Consider the following 15,313-nt stretch of genomic DNA (forward strand, 5'->3'; position numbering starts at 1 on the left):
GCTGGGTGTGGCTAGGTTTAATTTCTGACTATAACCAATTTGGCACTGTCAGTCTGGTTGTGTTCAGTAAGATTCCCAAATGCATGTTATACTGTAAGTCTGGTCTCATTTGCAACCACAGTCACAAATTGTGCAGTTTATTGGAGCAAGTGATCAATTCACTAGGCCTACAAAATCTAAGTGTATATTGGTAGGTACAAGTGTTCCCAGGTATGCTACAGCACAGGTGGAGGTGCAAATCTTACTGAAGAGACATCCCTGCTTTAGGGAGGAGAGAGGAGCAAGCCCACTGACTGGTCTTGCATGGTAGTTGTACTCTCATCCTCTGCCACAGAGGATTTCAAATGCCAATTTATACTTTTGGGAGAAGTGTTATTGCCATCATAAATGGTGGGGTGGAACAGCCACTTTGTATGTAAAAGAGGAACATCAAGAGTTAAAAAGTGAGACTACAAAGGCTGTGGGTCTTCCTCAAGGGAGGCACTTCCACTTGACCAATTGCAGAGATAAAGGTTAATCTGGCTTCTACCTGGTTACCCATCACCCCCGTCACGAGGCCATCATGCCCACTGTAATCCCTCCACCACATATCTACTGACATATCTCATGGAAATCCCTTTACCACGTATCTCATGGCTGTAGGCCTCATTCCTACAACTGGCGACTCATCGTAGCTTAGCTTTGATTTTGTTTTGCTGTACGTTAAAGACTATTGGAAAAGTTGTACAGTAATATTCCTTTAAAGGACCAAGAAGAATCAAGACCAGAACCTATTAAATCTAAGGGAAGAGCAAACTCTGTGACAGAACTTTTTCACAGCAAAATAACCAAGAACTCCAGGAACATCCCTATCCCCCATTGCTTTGAAGCAGATTAATGGCAGTCTAGTCAGTCATTTACAAAATATAACTGTGCAGATGCTGTAATTCACAACCTACAGGAAGAAGAGGCCTTTTTAATTTTTCAACAGAAGCACGAGCGATAAATCTACCTGGAACTGCAATTTCAATGAGCTAAAACAGACCAATCCTCTCTCACAAAACATTTCTACAAGAGGGTGAAAAGATTCTTCCTATCCAGCATGCAGTCATCAGAGAACTCACCTGTTTAAATTTGCCTCCTCTGCATCCCTTTTGAACTGGCATTAGCCAGGTCTCAATCACTACTATACTCTTATGACCTGGCTATATGGCACAGAATGCTTTAAAGGGGCTTCTTTTCAACTTCAGGTGGTAAGGAGAGAAAAGGGACAAGAAAAAGGGGGAAAAGGGACATAAAGTTAAAATTATTTTGCAAAAGCTATCAGATCCTAAACAAATAACATACATAGAAAAGCCTGATACAATTTAGGAAACAGTATTTAATTTTAAAAAAAGTACCAAATGCCTCTGGAAGTGAACATCAATTTGCTAACATTGTTTATGCTACACAATCTGAAGAGTTTCAAGTCTTGTTTTGCAAGCACCCTATAGTCATTTAGTATTCTGTCTTCCTCTGATCTTAAAGAGACTGCTACAAGCTGAAACATAAGCAGAAATGTTTTACAATTTTGTAGAAGTCTGTTTTACAAAATTCAGTCGAGAAATTTACTATTTGTTAACATATTTTAGCTAAAGTTTTGTTATTAACTCAAATTGGTATTAAAGAAGTTAAATTTCTCCAGTACAACAAATCTAGGTTTTCACACAGATTACATATGGTATACATGTAGCACAGAGCAAACCCACTCTTATTTAAGGCCAGAAAGGTGAAAGCAGACTATTCAGAATGCAGACTTCCTTTTGCATTGATACAGCCCCAAATATGCCCCAACAGCTCTACCCTTTAGGGAGCTGCAGAAAAAGAAATTTTGGAAGACTGGTCCCTTAGGCACTCAGCTTCAAGGTCAGAATACAAAATTTATTTTGAAACAGCTACCGTGTTGATATAATTGCTTTATCAAATATTCCATGCACAAAATTAAAAAATTATCAGGAAAAACTGACTGTATTCTAAACATGCTTCCTACTTGTATGTAAAAAAGTGAAATGGCTGTTTTCCACAGTTTATGCCCAAAATTATAAAAATAGTTTAGGTTAATTTATAACCTAAACTTCTAGAACTTGAGTTAAGGAGAAACGTGTGACAATGCTATCATATAATCATAATTAATACACAAAGCACATTCTGAATCTTCTTTGTAAGATATGAAACCAAACTATTTACAAGAACTGTTTTTCTCTGCCCCTTCAGCAAAGAGCAATGTAGCACCAAATAGTTCTGATAAACGATGTGATCTTTCTTCAGTCTCCCCTTCCTAATTGTTTGCAATACTCAGAGCACTACTTTGAAATCTGCCTGCGCTTCAGCTACTCAAGTTTGCATTTCTAACATAGCCATAATACTCTTTACTTCTAACCTTGAGATAGTTCATTGTGCCACACACAGTAGTAAACAGTTATTCAGATTTAAAAGTGTTATTTTGTACTAACACTGCATATAAATTGCAGATAAAAACATGAACTGAAAAATTGTTTTAGGAAGGGAAATAAAATTCTTTGGTGAGCATAGAGACAATACATGGAATCTGTTTCTTTGCATTAAAATCTTGTCGAGTTGAGCAGGACTCATACTCTGCCACTCTGCGATTTACACGAGTTAGAATCTGCATGAGTTCAAGCTTCCTTGCATGTTCCTTCAGCATTTTACACAGTGACTGAATAAACCAGGAGCCTTCAGCTGAATTCCTCCAGGAGTAATAGCCTGTGGAAGAGAGCAATGTCAAAGTGATCAGATGTAGCAGCCTTTGATACAGGACAGGTTAGCAATTAGGGGAACAACGCATTGTTTCCAATAGCAGTCAATGTTGTAAAATAAAAACTCAAAACCACCAACAAATAAAATTTAGGTTCTTCAAATTTCAACTCAAAAGATTTTTCTAATCCTCTCATGTTTTATAATCTAAGAAAACTTTAAGTAGGTAGAAAATCAAAAGGCAGGAAAACTATCTTCTGCTGCAACAATCTTAGCCATTGATCACTTACTACTTCACAGAGTACATGAACACAAAGGAGAGGTGACAGTACAGATGGAGCCAAGATGCAAAATGGATTTCAGTGTCACTGTCTTCAGGACTATGCGCATGAATTAAAGACTGAAACCTACTTCTGCTAACTGGTAATGTAAAGGGCATACCAAAGGCTCTGCCTCTACTGATTTTGCTTAAGGATGCAATGTAAATAGAGATGATATGGAAATAATATGCTGGTGTTTATCATCCACTTCTGGACATCTGATTGCTTTGTTTTCTCAGAATAATACCTTTTCCTCCTGCTGTAAATTATTTGTACAACCCTGATTAACTCAATTTCCAGCATATGAATATTTGAGGATTTGCTAGGGAGAAAGATGTATATTCAGGGTTTGGTGGGGGTTTTGTAGGAACTGAGAGTAGCAACTACCTCAAAAAGAAATCAAATCAGTGTAAAAAAAGTGATTGAGAGAAGAAAATCCATATTTCCATGAAAGAGTGTATTGGGTCTGTCTGAGATGGAGTTCATTTCCCCACAGCAGCCCTCACAGTGCTGTGCTTTGCACTGGTAGCTAGAAAGTGTTGATAACACAACACGGTTCTGGTTACTGCTGAGCAGTGCTGGCACAGCATCAGCACTGTCTCCCCAACATCCCTCCTGCCCCATCATTGAGATTGGGGTGGACAAAATCTTGAGAAAGGACACAACTAGTACAGCTGACCCAAACTGAGCGAAGGGATATCCCATACTAGTGAAATCACCCACTGACTGGATACAACTAAATATTTTAATTTTTAGCATCAATAGAGGCTCACATATAGACATAATCTCTCACCTGGAGCTGTAGAATATGCATACAGAAAGTCTGCTTCTACAGGTATTTTTTGACACATTGTTTCTTCTGATCCACTGTCTGTCTCAATACCGCAATCTAATTCGGTCCCTCTACAAGCCTATTTGGTGGAAGAAGAATGGAAAATAAAGGCAGGGATAACGATCAGAATACTGATTTATTTTTTTTTCAGGTTTTCAGATGATAATATTCTGACTAAAAAACTGCAAAAATAAAAAGAATTTACATGTCACATTTCCATTAGACTGACTCAGAAGAAAAGTAGCTAGCATTTATTTAAATCAACTACACATTTTGGATAAGATAGATATTCATTCAAAATTATATTCAGAAACTCTTTAAAATATTGGCTAAGTTTTTACTTAATCCATAGAATCAAGATAATGCAATCTCATCTATTACGAATACTGCCTACCTACTAGGGCAGATTGTGCCACTTTTAGACCCAAAAAGAATCTTATTCCAAAAGTAATTCCATTTAAATCAATTCTAGAAAGAATTAACTTTTTTGCACTAATAATTAGTGGGAAATGGTATTTTTTTAAGTATCTGACTGATTTGATGATAATTGTTCAGCTGTACATCACCTGAATGAAAAAGAGCTTGGGTTTTCCTGCTAAACTTCGGCACCTGTCACCTCTGAAAAGGCTTGTTAGTGCTTTCAGTTCAAGAGGGCCATCTGTACCATAGATTAGTCCTTCATCACCATGGCTTAGCAACACACAAACAAAACTGCTTCGCTTGCTGTGATCTTCTTCAGAAACTTGAAAGAAAAAAGAGAATTACCTTAACTTCCCGCATTCCCTAAAAATTTTGAACATTTGATCCTTCCTATGTGACAGAAGTCTTTAAGAACTAATTCCCACATTTAGAAACATCCAACCAGTTTTCACTTCTGAACAAAATAAGTCTGCCTACTTTGCTTACGGACGTTGGACACAGAAAACCCCAAATTAAAGGCCAACCCTACCCATTCCAAGACGTGGTCACAGAACTAGGCCAGGAATACCATGAGGAAACAAAGAGAGTGTTTTGAAGACAAACCTCACTCATTCAGTAATGGTCGGTCTTGTGATCTGCGATGGGATTGATGGAAAATTCTGAGTTTTGGGAAAGGATGGAGAAGTCCGATATCTCTCTCCTTCCAATTGGAGATGCTTCAACTGCTTGGATTACATGGGAATTGAATGCAGCACGGAAGTTGCTGCTGCTGCAGGGACCTAGGTACTGGCAGTACCCCTCTCCTCTCACTTTTGACCTGTAGCGAGGTCTAGAACGATTTTTCAAGCTCTTTAAGTAAAAAATTAAGACATTTAAGCTTGATATAAAGTGTCTGTAGATTTATATCTTTATTCCCCTTCATCTTGTGGTAGACAAAGAGCATAAAATAGATATTCTTCAATGTCTTTTATTGCCTGACTTTGTGGGAATTGTACTTGAGGGCCAAGATGATTCTTTTGAATTTATGAAAAGATACAAATGTGGTTTAAAGGAAAGGATCTAAAAGGAACTCTGAGTGGTAACTCAATAAGATGCAAGAGTTTGTACATGAAAAATGTAACAGTCTGTACAGCTGAAGTCTTACTGTTTATTGCTTACCAAAACACTGAATCTCTATTCTGGAAAAAATCAACTATTTATATTTTTCTCAAGTGATGCACACTCAGGCATTTCTACAATCTATGGACAAGCACTGCATTTAGAAGAGTCACACTTTCAGCTACTGTCAATAGACTGGTTGCAACTATACTAACAACTTAACCATGCCTGGGAACATTCTCTGGCATAAACATTAACCAGCACCAAAGAACCTACATCTATGTTAATAAACATTTCCATTAAAAAAAAACAAAAAACCAAGACCAGGATTGCTGCAAGCTAACTGGCTGTTGGGAATTATCACTGGATCACTTTTACTGTTGAACTGTGACCTGAAATAGTCTGGGAAAGCACTAGTAGGCATGAGTCACAGTCACAGCAGAGAACCTTCCAACACAACAGAATAGGTTGTGTTTCAGGGCTACCAATACCTCCAGGCACCATTTAATTTAAGGGTCTAGAGGTAGCCAAGTTCAAACAAAGCAGGATTAACACAGTAGTATAAAACTCTCACTTGGGAGAAGGGTGTTTTGTTTCACAAGTTAAACAAAACTTGAGTTGTTTCTCTAGAAGAGTAATTCACTCCACACACCTGCAGTTCTGGTCCCTCAATCAGAACCTCTCTTGGGCCACACCACTAAGCATGTAGCACAGACCCCCTCTACCCAGTCAAGCAGGTTTCTTTCCAACTCACAGAGCTTCAGTGATCCCAGGGTCAGAATATAAATCAGTCTGCATTTAAGGGTCAGCCTTTTTTCCAGCCTTCTTTAGAAGACGAGATAGAATACGGAGACAACAGTCATGGCACAAAAGATGGAGAGACAGCAAAGATGAATAAACATAGAAACTATGATGTACATGTCATCCTAGCAATAAATCACTGGAAGGTGTGAAATGTCATCTAAGGGAACAATGGAAGAAGAGATGTGAGGGCTAGAGATGTATTTGGAAACAGTTGCTGATTTAATACACACACTGAACATATTATTACTTACCTTTTTTCAATAGTTTAAAAATGTCGTCACATGAAAGATCATTGTTGATCTTTATTTTATATCCCAACTTCATAAAAACCTCTCTGACACTTGCAGCATCCGCATCTGTACCTGAACGGGGTAGCATCCCTATACATAAAAGAAATGTGTTATTTTTTTATATGATACAGATGGCATGGTCTGATTGAGCCAAATTCTTTTCTCACTTATACGGTATCAGTCTGAAATATTCTATTATTCCAGATCCACTCAAACAGAAAAAACATTGTACTGTTACACATGCACACCATCTCCCACTCTCTGTACCTGTATTGTAGATTTATCTACATCTTATTTTTATATCTACCTATCTATGTAAGGACATAAAAAGAATTTTATTTGCAAAATAGAATTCATGACTTAAAGGTAAAGCAGACTTGTACTGCTTATCAATTTTTCTCCTTGTTACTGCTATACCCTAATATGTTCCCTCTCGGCACATTTGGAAGAATGCACCAAAACTAATCATACCCATTCAAACGACCTAATTTTTTAATGCAATCAAAATTGGTCTGCATATTTAGTTTTGAAGAATAACACATGGCACTAATTTATCTAAATTAAGGAAAAAAATTAAAAACTTGAAAGTAGTACCAGTACATCTGTGGAAGTTCTTATTGTTTATTATTATACATTCCCCCATTTCTGGATAATCCATTCTGTAACTGTAGTCTGGCAGAATTCCAGAGTCCATAGACTTGCTAGCAGGTAGGTTCCTTCTGCACAGAAACCAGACAAAATGTAGGCGTTAATTCCTGATCTCTCAATTTTCAAAATAGTAACAACAATAGGTTATTTTAGCAAATCCAATGAAACTGGTAATGTTTGCTACTTTTTCTCTAGAAGTTCCCTCAGCAAGTTTGCTGATGACACCAAGATGAGTCAGTGTGGTTGATACCCTAGAGGGAAGGGATGTCAACTAGGCTTGAGAGGTGGGCCTGTGCCAACTTCATGAAGTTCAACAAAGCCCAGTGCAAGATCCTGCACCTGGGTCGGGGCAATCCCAAACATGGATACAGGCTGAATAATGAGCGGATTGAGAGCAGCCCTGAGGAGAACTGGGAGGTACTAGTCAAAGAAAAAATGAATGAGCTATCAATGTGCACTTGCAATCCAGAAAGCAAATTGCACCGTTGGCTGCATCAAAAGGAGAGTGGACAGCAGGTCAAGGGAGGTGATTCTGCCCCTCTGCTGTGCTCTGGTGATACTCTACCTGGAGCACTGCATCCAGCTCTGGGGTCCCCAGAATAAGAAGGACATGGAGCTGTTGGACTGAATCCAGAGGAATCCATGATGAAGATGACTGGGGGGCTGGAGTACCTCTCCTAGGATAGGCTGAGAGAGGTAGGGTTGTTCAGCCTGGAGAGGAGAAGGCTCTGGGGAGACCTTTTAGTGGCTTTTCAGTACCTAAAGGGGGCTACAGGAAAGACAGGAGGGGCTTCTGACAAGGACGGGTAGTCATAAAACAAAGGGGAATGGCTTTAAACTGAAAGAGAGTAAGTTTAGACTAGATATTAGGAAAAAATTCTTTACTGTGAGAGTGGTGAGGCACTGCAACAGGTGGCCCAGAGAAGTTGCACATGCCCTACCTCTGGAAGTGTTCAAAGCCAGGTTGGATGGAGCTTTAAGCAACCTGGTCTAGTGAAAGGTGTCCCTGCCCATGCCAGAAAGGTTGGAACTAGAGGATTTTTTAGGTCACTTCCAACTCAAATCAGCCTATGATTCTAAGTTACATCTGTGAAATCAGTTGGTAGATTTAAGTGAAGACTATACTTGCCCAGAGGTTAAAATGAATGAAACTGCTTTGTACAGTTATGCTCCCAAATAAAACTTTTGTTTCGGTTAAAATGTGCACATACACAATGAATTTTAATAAAAAAGTGAAGTGTCATCTGTATTTGTAGTAGCCTTCTATGCAACCTGTAACAAGCTTAAAATTTAGAATCAAGGAAGAACCGTGTTAAAATTATAATGCCTTTGCACAGAAGAATATGAAAACTTAGTTTAAGGATGCCAGCTATTATATCAACAAGGAAGCAGTTGGGTTTTCTTACTATCATGTTTTGAAAGCCATGTACCTGGAGCCAAGGTTAGCTCTGAGCATGCAAATCTGTTCTGAATTCTAACCGAAAGTCATATTACCATTGGATTTTCAAAAGTAAACATTCAAAACCTAGAAAGATGTGGCAGATATGTGCTCCTTTTCTGCTTAAGCAATAGCCACCAGTAGTATTCATGATGGCTGCATCTGGATGAAGTTGGACTTTGGGGAGACAGATAACACAATAGCTAAGGGCCACAAATCTTCCTCAACATCTAAGGGCTAGCTGAGCATGCACCATCCCAAAACATGGCTGGTATGCAAATACAACTGTAAGTCAATTATCTTACTCCATATATAGCATAAAGCCCAGGGCCCCCTGAGCTCTCCTGCATGGCAGTGGGCTGCACACCAGGATCTCCCCTTGAACAGGGATGCCTCTCAAGATTACTCCTTGAGGCTGAGAGATTCCTTGCTGCAATAGATTCTTGGTAAGTAACTGATAGCATGCTAAACTTTAAAAGTCTCATTTGAGCACATGGGTAAGTGGTTACAAGACTGGGGGCCTATCATACTGTATTTTACAAATAAAAAGTCTGTAATACTCTTAAACCTGATTTTCATTGAAATATTAAAAAGAATGACTTCAGAACCAAATTAATTTCCCAAAGAGAGCATAATCTGATGACAGTGCTAGAGCAGTGTAACAACCAGCTGGCATCAGGAAGAACAGGCCTGTGTTTCCTCCCCTCGACCCCATAAGTTCTTCTTGCACTTCTGCTTACACACACACAGCCCCTACAGCAGGTCAGCTCAACCAGCTGGACTGTCTGCCACAGGTTCAGGTCAGCTCTAAAAGCAGTTCAAGGAAAGGGGTGAACATTTAGTCTAGGGTGAGACACAGATGTCTCTTTTCAAGAAGAGCTAACCACTTCATAATCCTTTTAAGCCCAGTCTAGCTGCACCTCAAGTATTTTGCTTTTTAGTTCCTTGTACATGCATGTGGCCTGTTCTGTCAGACACTGTACATTTTCGAAGTCAGTACAACTCTGATAGTTGTTTATTATTATAACAATTTACCATAATTGAAACTTTTCTTCTTAGCATTATTTCTTCTATGGCTCTCGCCTTCAGTTACAGCACAAGATTCTTCAAGACTTAAATTGAAGACTTAAACCAAAAGTATCTCACTTACCCTTTGAAACCTGGAATAGATTTTGCATCTGTCAGATCTTCCCCCAAATGTGGTCCATCTCCAATGTCTGCCATTATGGCTTTCAATTATCAGCTTGAAAATGTAAGAAAATAGAAATGTTATGACAATTCACTGAATAACTTTAGCCTAGAAGTATTAGCAGACAAAAAAATAGCATCTCGGAGTAATTCCTACATATTTTATCTTTGAAAGAAGAACATGAAATATTTTTCTAAATTATTGCATTCTAAAAGAACTCTGGGAAAAAGTCAGACCAAATCATTGAAAAGGCCTACAAAAAGCAGGCTAAGAGACAAACAAATGAAAAACAATCTTTAAAATATTGCAATGTTCCTACATGCACTAGAAATTGAGAACCAAAAATCAAGCAGTACAAATTATTGGATACGTGCAAAAATTAACACAGAAGATTAGATTTTGGGTCATAGTATTTTGAGAAATGAGTAATTTCTCTGCATTCTGTTTGAAATGAAACATCACTGCATCCCATTCTAGTTGGTGTATGTGAAGGCAATTGCAATATAAATTACATAAAACCACAACAATATAACTTCAAATAGTTGATGAAATGAACCCTATGCTGTGGGCTGCTATTTACTTTTATTAGAACATAGGACAATAAATTACGATGGATACCAAGCCAGAAATCAATTTAAAAGCATTAAACCTCCCCCACAATTACTCTGTGTGTATTCATGGAACACATTATCAAAAGTTACCTTAAGCTCAAGTTTTGTAAAACAATTAACCATCATAATTAAATCACCAGATAGGACAAAGTGATAAATGCTTAGAAGTGCTTAGACCTCAAGAAACAAACAAGGCACTAAAAGGCAAGAATTTAACAAGAACCTACTTAGCAGATATATTTATGGTAAAGAGAAATGCATAAACAACCAGATCAAGTAGTAAGGTTTGCTGGTCAGATATGATGAAGATTCTTATTTAAGGCTTAAGTTCTTTAGTGGCAAACTATATTTGCCATCTTACATCATCATAGTATTATTATATTAAGTCTCAACTTCGTATCTACAGAACATCAGAAACATCCATTTTCTGTGGCAACCATTACTGATGCATCAGAAGCACTAATCTGGTGATGTATAACCTTCTGTCTTTCCTTGTTTCTTAAGAAGACATTTACTTACGTTTTTAGTGACTTCAAAAGACCTTCAGGGTTACTCTGAATACTATTTCTTTGTATATTGGAGCACTGATGTAATCAAGAAATCTTCCTCACCAAATTATTCCAGACTTGAGAACTGTATTATGTAATGCAGCAAACAGGAAATTTCCTGAAAACCAAATTGCACAAGTATTAAATGAGCTCAGTATTTTAGAAATAAAATGTCTAAAATACATTCTAGAAATTTAGAAATTTACTTTACAGACAGTATCATGGGGCAGGAACTAAAGCAACAATGATAAACTTGACTGCATAGCACCATGATCTGGATTCATTCATCCTAACGTCAAAGTCTAATTCATTAAAAGTTCCCTATGAGGAAAAAAGACAAGCAATTCCAAAGGTTACCTATGACCTGTGGCCTGGCAGTGATCCAACCCTACGCCTTATAACTGTGCACTGCCAATAAAGTCTAGTTTACAGTGACAACTGGTGTGTCCACGCAGCTCTAACTGAAGAGTAGACCTTCTGATCCCTGGGAAGCAGAAATAATGGCTTCCATTGACAAGAATACTAGAGTTCCCCTGCTCCTGCACAGCCCAGCTTCCAGGAGTTTCTCTGCTTCTTTCAACCCTCTCCCTACCACAATCATCCTTGGCTTTGGTTTCCAGCTTTCCTGAGGTCTCAGCCTGAAACTTTTGAGCAAAATTTTATTTGTAGGAAAACATCCAACCAGATCGACCCACAATTCTGATGCAACTCAATGCTGTTCGTTCTTCTGGAGAAGCACTATGTGCAAAAGCACAACCCAAAAGCACAATCCCAAAGAATGGGATTAATAGGAGAGACAAGGAAAAGGTTTATTTCATTCCTCACTCGTTCTTTGTCTACCAACAGTAATAAACAACTATACCACATAAAAAAACACAGCATCGTGTACCATCTCTATCATCGAAACTTGCCAGCAGGTGTACTGACAGCAGTGTAGCCATGTCAGCACAGAAATCAACTTCTGCTAAAACCCCAGGTGTTTATCCCAGCTTTTTGATACTGTGAAGATCTGCAAGTACCTCAACCACAGGGTGTAAACTAGTAAATGTGTGCCTACATGAGCTGTGGCCAGCTCCTCTCCATCATATGAGCCAGCCTGGGCTACCAAGAGCTACTTGGAGAAAGACTCACCCAAAGTATATGGCAAGCTAAGAGCTCTGGCCAACAGATCAGATCTTGCAATCATTAGGTAGGGTAAGTGGATCACTAGGCTGTCTTGAGTTCACATCAGGTGTGCTCCAACCAAAATGCTACATCCCTTTAGGGACTGGTTTTAGTAAGCTGGTTTAGTAATGGTGAGAACACCACTGGTGAACAGCAGCAGACTTAAGTAAGCAAACTGGAGACCTAACTGGCTGCAAGCACTGAGCGCTTCTACAACATAAATGATAAAGCATGCTGCAAGCACTAAGAGAGATCTTCAACATTTAAGTGACCTTAAATTATGACTAAAACTGCTGTAATTGATCCAATGCCAAAGAAACAATGAAATTGGAAAAAGTAGCTAGCAAAACCCACAATTACAACAAACTATAGTACTTTGTTTCTGAAAAATGTAAAACACATTTTGTAATACCATATCATAAAAACATTTCTTATTAAAGCCTCTGCAAGCCTAGCTCACAGCCTACAATTTCAATTGTTTAATGAAGTGTTAGAGCTCACTGCATTCCACTTCATCACAATTGGAGCTTGTCTAAGAGACTTTACAGAAGCTAGAGAGATTGTCTAGAAAGGCTGGTTAGAACACGTTAGGTATGGAAATTCTCATGCTTTATCTTCAGAACAGAATCTGTAATTCATCTTTAATATTCATCAATTTCTGAGCACCTTAAGGCACCAAGTCATCTGCACTTGTTTAAAGAACAAAAGACATCCACAAGGAGGTATCTCTTGTTGCTAGGCACTCAAAAGCAGGTTTTAACCAGCAGCATGTTTTCTGCTCTAAAGCACTGGTCAGGGTAACAGCAGTGCTCTCTGGAGGATGATGCTGATTCTAACAGACTAAGAATTGCCTCATCTTGGTTTAGGTAATGCAGTGATGCCATGCTCTTTCAAGCAGAATACACATTTCCCTGTGGAGGATGATCTCATCCTATTAGGGATGGAGGGGGTGGGGGAAGGGGTGAGGGGAGTAGGAATCATGACAGTGCATTAAGAATTTGATGAAAAAATGTTATTCTTCACCTTGATACTATTTTCTGTTATGTAAGATGAACTTTCAACTATAAGGAAACACAAAAACAAGTAGCTGAAAAGAGCAACAGCATTTTTGTAACCCAGCAGAATATATTCTATAGGTTTTAGGAAGTTTATTTTCCAATACTTTATCTAAAAAAAATACAGGTTGTTAAAAATGCTATGACACAGAGACAATGAATATAAAGATGATGCTGCAATGATCTTTACAGGTACTAAGTAGTAAAAAACAAAGTGGTTCAAAAAGGTCCAAAGCTACACTTAGCAAGCTAACAAAAAACGACCAATGTCTCTCTGTATAGCAGTAAGAGAAAAAATATTTTTCCTTCTATAAATGCAGTTGTTACAATGCTTTTTTTTGATAGGAAAATTATATATAAAACAATTTTTTATCCCTTCCAGCCTGGATTTACTTATTCTTCCTGGACCTAATGAAAAGAAATTCACATCATCATGTATCACCACCGCCATACAAACCATCAGGTTTCTTTTTAAAGATATTTATTTGAAATGAGAACCAAAAAGACAAATGAATGACACAGTGATAAAAATAATACCAAAGCTTCTCAGATACAGAAGGAAGCAAATAACTGATTTGCAAACCAGGAGAGACAAGACAACACACCTTGAGTATATGTCTGCTGCTACAAAGCAATGATTGTAGCAGTATTAAAACACACGTCCAAAACAGACATCAGTATTGTAAAACATGTCCTTAAAGATTACAAAAGGGCAGTTTTCCACCTCACATGACTGCAAGAGAAAATGTCAAGCATTCAAAGAAGATATTTTATGTACAGAAACATATATATGGCATATTGCAATAATTTGCATGCAGACATGCAATTAAAATGCTTCCATTCTACAATGTACAATGCTAAACAATAATTATCTGACTAATAACATAAGGAAAAAATAGACTATATGAAAAACTGAAAAACATTTGAAATATACCATTATATTTTCCATATGACAATATCCCCCTACTAAATACTGCTACCACTGATGGAAGCATGCCAGTTCTGTGACAGCCTTTCCCATTACTTCTGGTCTGGATGTGGTAGTTGGAAAGCCCAGACACCGGGTCAGCACTCTGATCTTCCAAAAGCAAACAGACTTCTAGTCAGTCAGCATTAAGATGCAAAATTAGCAAGAGCTGAAATTATTCCGAGTGTAGATGGGACCCTTGCTTATTAATTCACCAATACCAATTAAAACACGTCACCAATGCAATAAGCAATAGCCTTATCGGGCTCCTTAACATCAACGGCATGATGTGTTAGTTTGAAACCTACCATCTGACACGCAGATAACTGAAGGAGGGAACTATGAGTCAAAGGGTAAAAGACTAGATTAGAAAAGGTTAGTCACAGTGTCTGTGAGAGTTTCAAACTAATTTCCTCCAGCACTGGCACGGCCGGTACACACGAGGTTTAACTCGCTTTGTTTTGGTCGATCCAGATGCAGATTCTGACCCTGCGCTTCCGGTTAGTTAATGGTCCACCGGGGGGGACACCAGAGAGCAGCTTAGAATTAAAGTGCTTTTTTTTTTTTTCCTTTCTCTTTTCTCCTATTTTTTGTTTGTTTGTTTGCTTGTTCGTTTGTTTCGGCAGCTTCTCGACCAAAGCAGGCTGAAACGGAGCAAACTGTCTACCTTAAGCTTCTGGAAAACTCATAGCCGAGGTCCCGCGCCCTGCCCCGGGCAGGGGGAAGCGGCGGGCGCCGGGAGAGCACCGCGGCCGCTCTGCCGCCTCGCCCGCGGGCAGGGCGGGACGGACCCCTGCCCGCAGCACTGCCGGACCCGCCGTGCCGGGAGCCCCGCGGGGCCCCGGGGCAGCGGCGAGGCGGCGCTCTGAGCCCCAGGCCCGCCTCCGGCGATACGCGACTGCCCTCCTGCCCCCCGCAGCCGACCTCCTCTGGAGGAGATGCGGGCGGCCACGCGGAGCTGGAGAGCTACAGCCTGGTCTACCCCACCCCCGCCGCTTTGTTTGGCCCCACCACCGCCGCGCCCGCATCCCTGCCGCCGCCAGCACCCACCGCCTCGGCCGCCCGCCCGCTCTCGGCGCTGCGCTCCAACCTGCCTTCCCCTGCGCTCGGCTGGGCTGCGCTGGGCACGGCTCGGCGCTGAGGGAACCCCGCGGCCGTGGGCCCGCCCGACGCGGCACTGGCTCCTCCCCGCGTAG

At 39.7% G+C, this 15,313-nt stretch overlaps 1 protein-coding gene across 2 annotated transcripts; it reads right to left on the reverse strand.

Annotated features, from left to right (window-relative positions):
• Nucleotides 1-1,401: 1,401 nt before the first annotated feature.
• On the reverse strand, nucleotides 1,402-15,296 carry CASP3 (caspase 3). 2 transcript variants are annotated; one of them, XM_017808927.1, is made up of 8 exons: nucleotides 15,208-15,296; nucleotides 10,903-11,049; nucleotides 9,734-9,826; nucleotides 7,092-7,216; nucleotides 6,459-6,587; nucleotides 4,452-4,627; nucleotides 3,847-3,964; nucleotides 1,402-2,742 (listed from the first exon to the last, which is right to left on the reverse strand). In XM_017808927.1, the coding sequence occupies exons 3-8, from the start codon at nucleotides 9,805-9,807 to the stop codon at nucleotides 2,516-2,518; spliced, it is 849 nt and encodes a 282-aa protein (XP_017664416.1). In that variant the 5' UTR covers nucleotides 9,808-9,826; nucleotides 10,903-11,049; nucleotides 15,208-15,296; the 3' UTR covers nucleotides 1,402-2,515. The 2 variants fall into 2 exon arrangements, with proteins under 2 accessions (XP_017664416.1, XP_017664322.1); XM_017808833.1 differs by having other exon boundaries at nucleotides 15,168-15,277.
• Nucleotides 15,297-15,313: the final 17 nt, after the last annotated feature.

This window comes from Lepidothrix coronata, unplaced genomic scaffold (genome assembly GCF_001604755.1).
Source record: "Lepidothrix coronata isolate B3197 unplaced genomic scaffold, Lepidothrix_coronata-1.0 Scaffold0, whole genome shotgun sequence".
NCBI classification, from domain to species: Eukaryota; Metazoa; Chordata; class Aves; order Passeriformes; family Pipridae; genus Lepidothrix; species Lepidothrix coronata.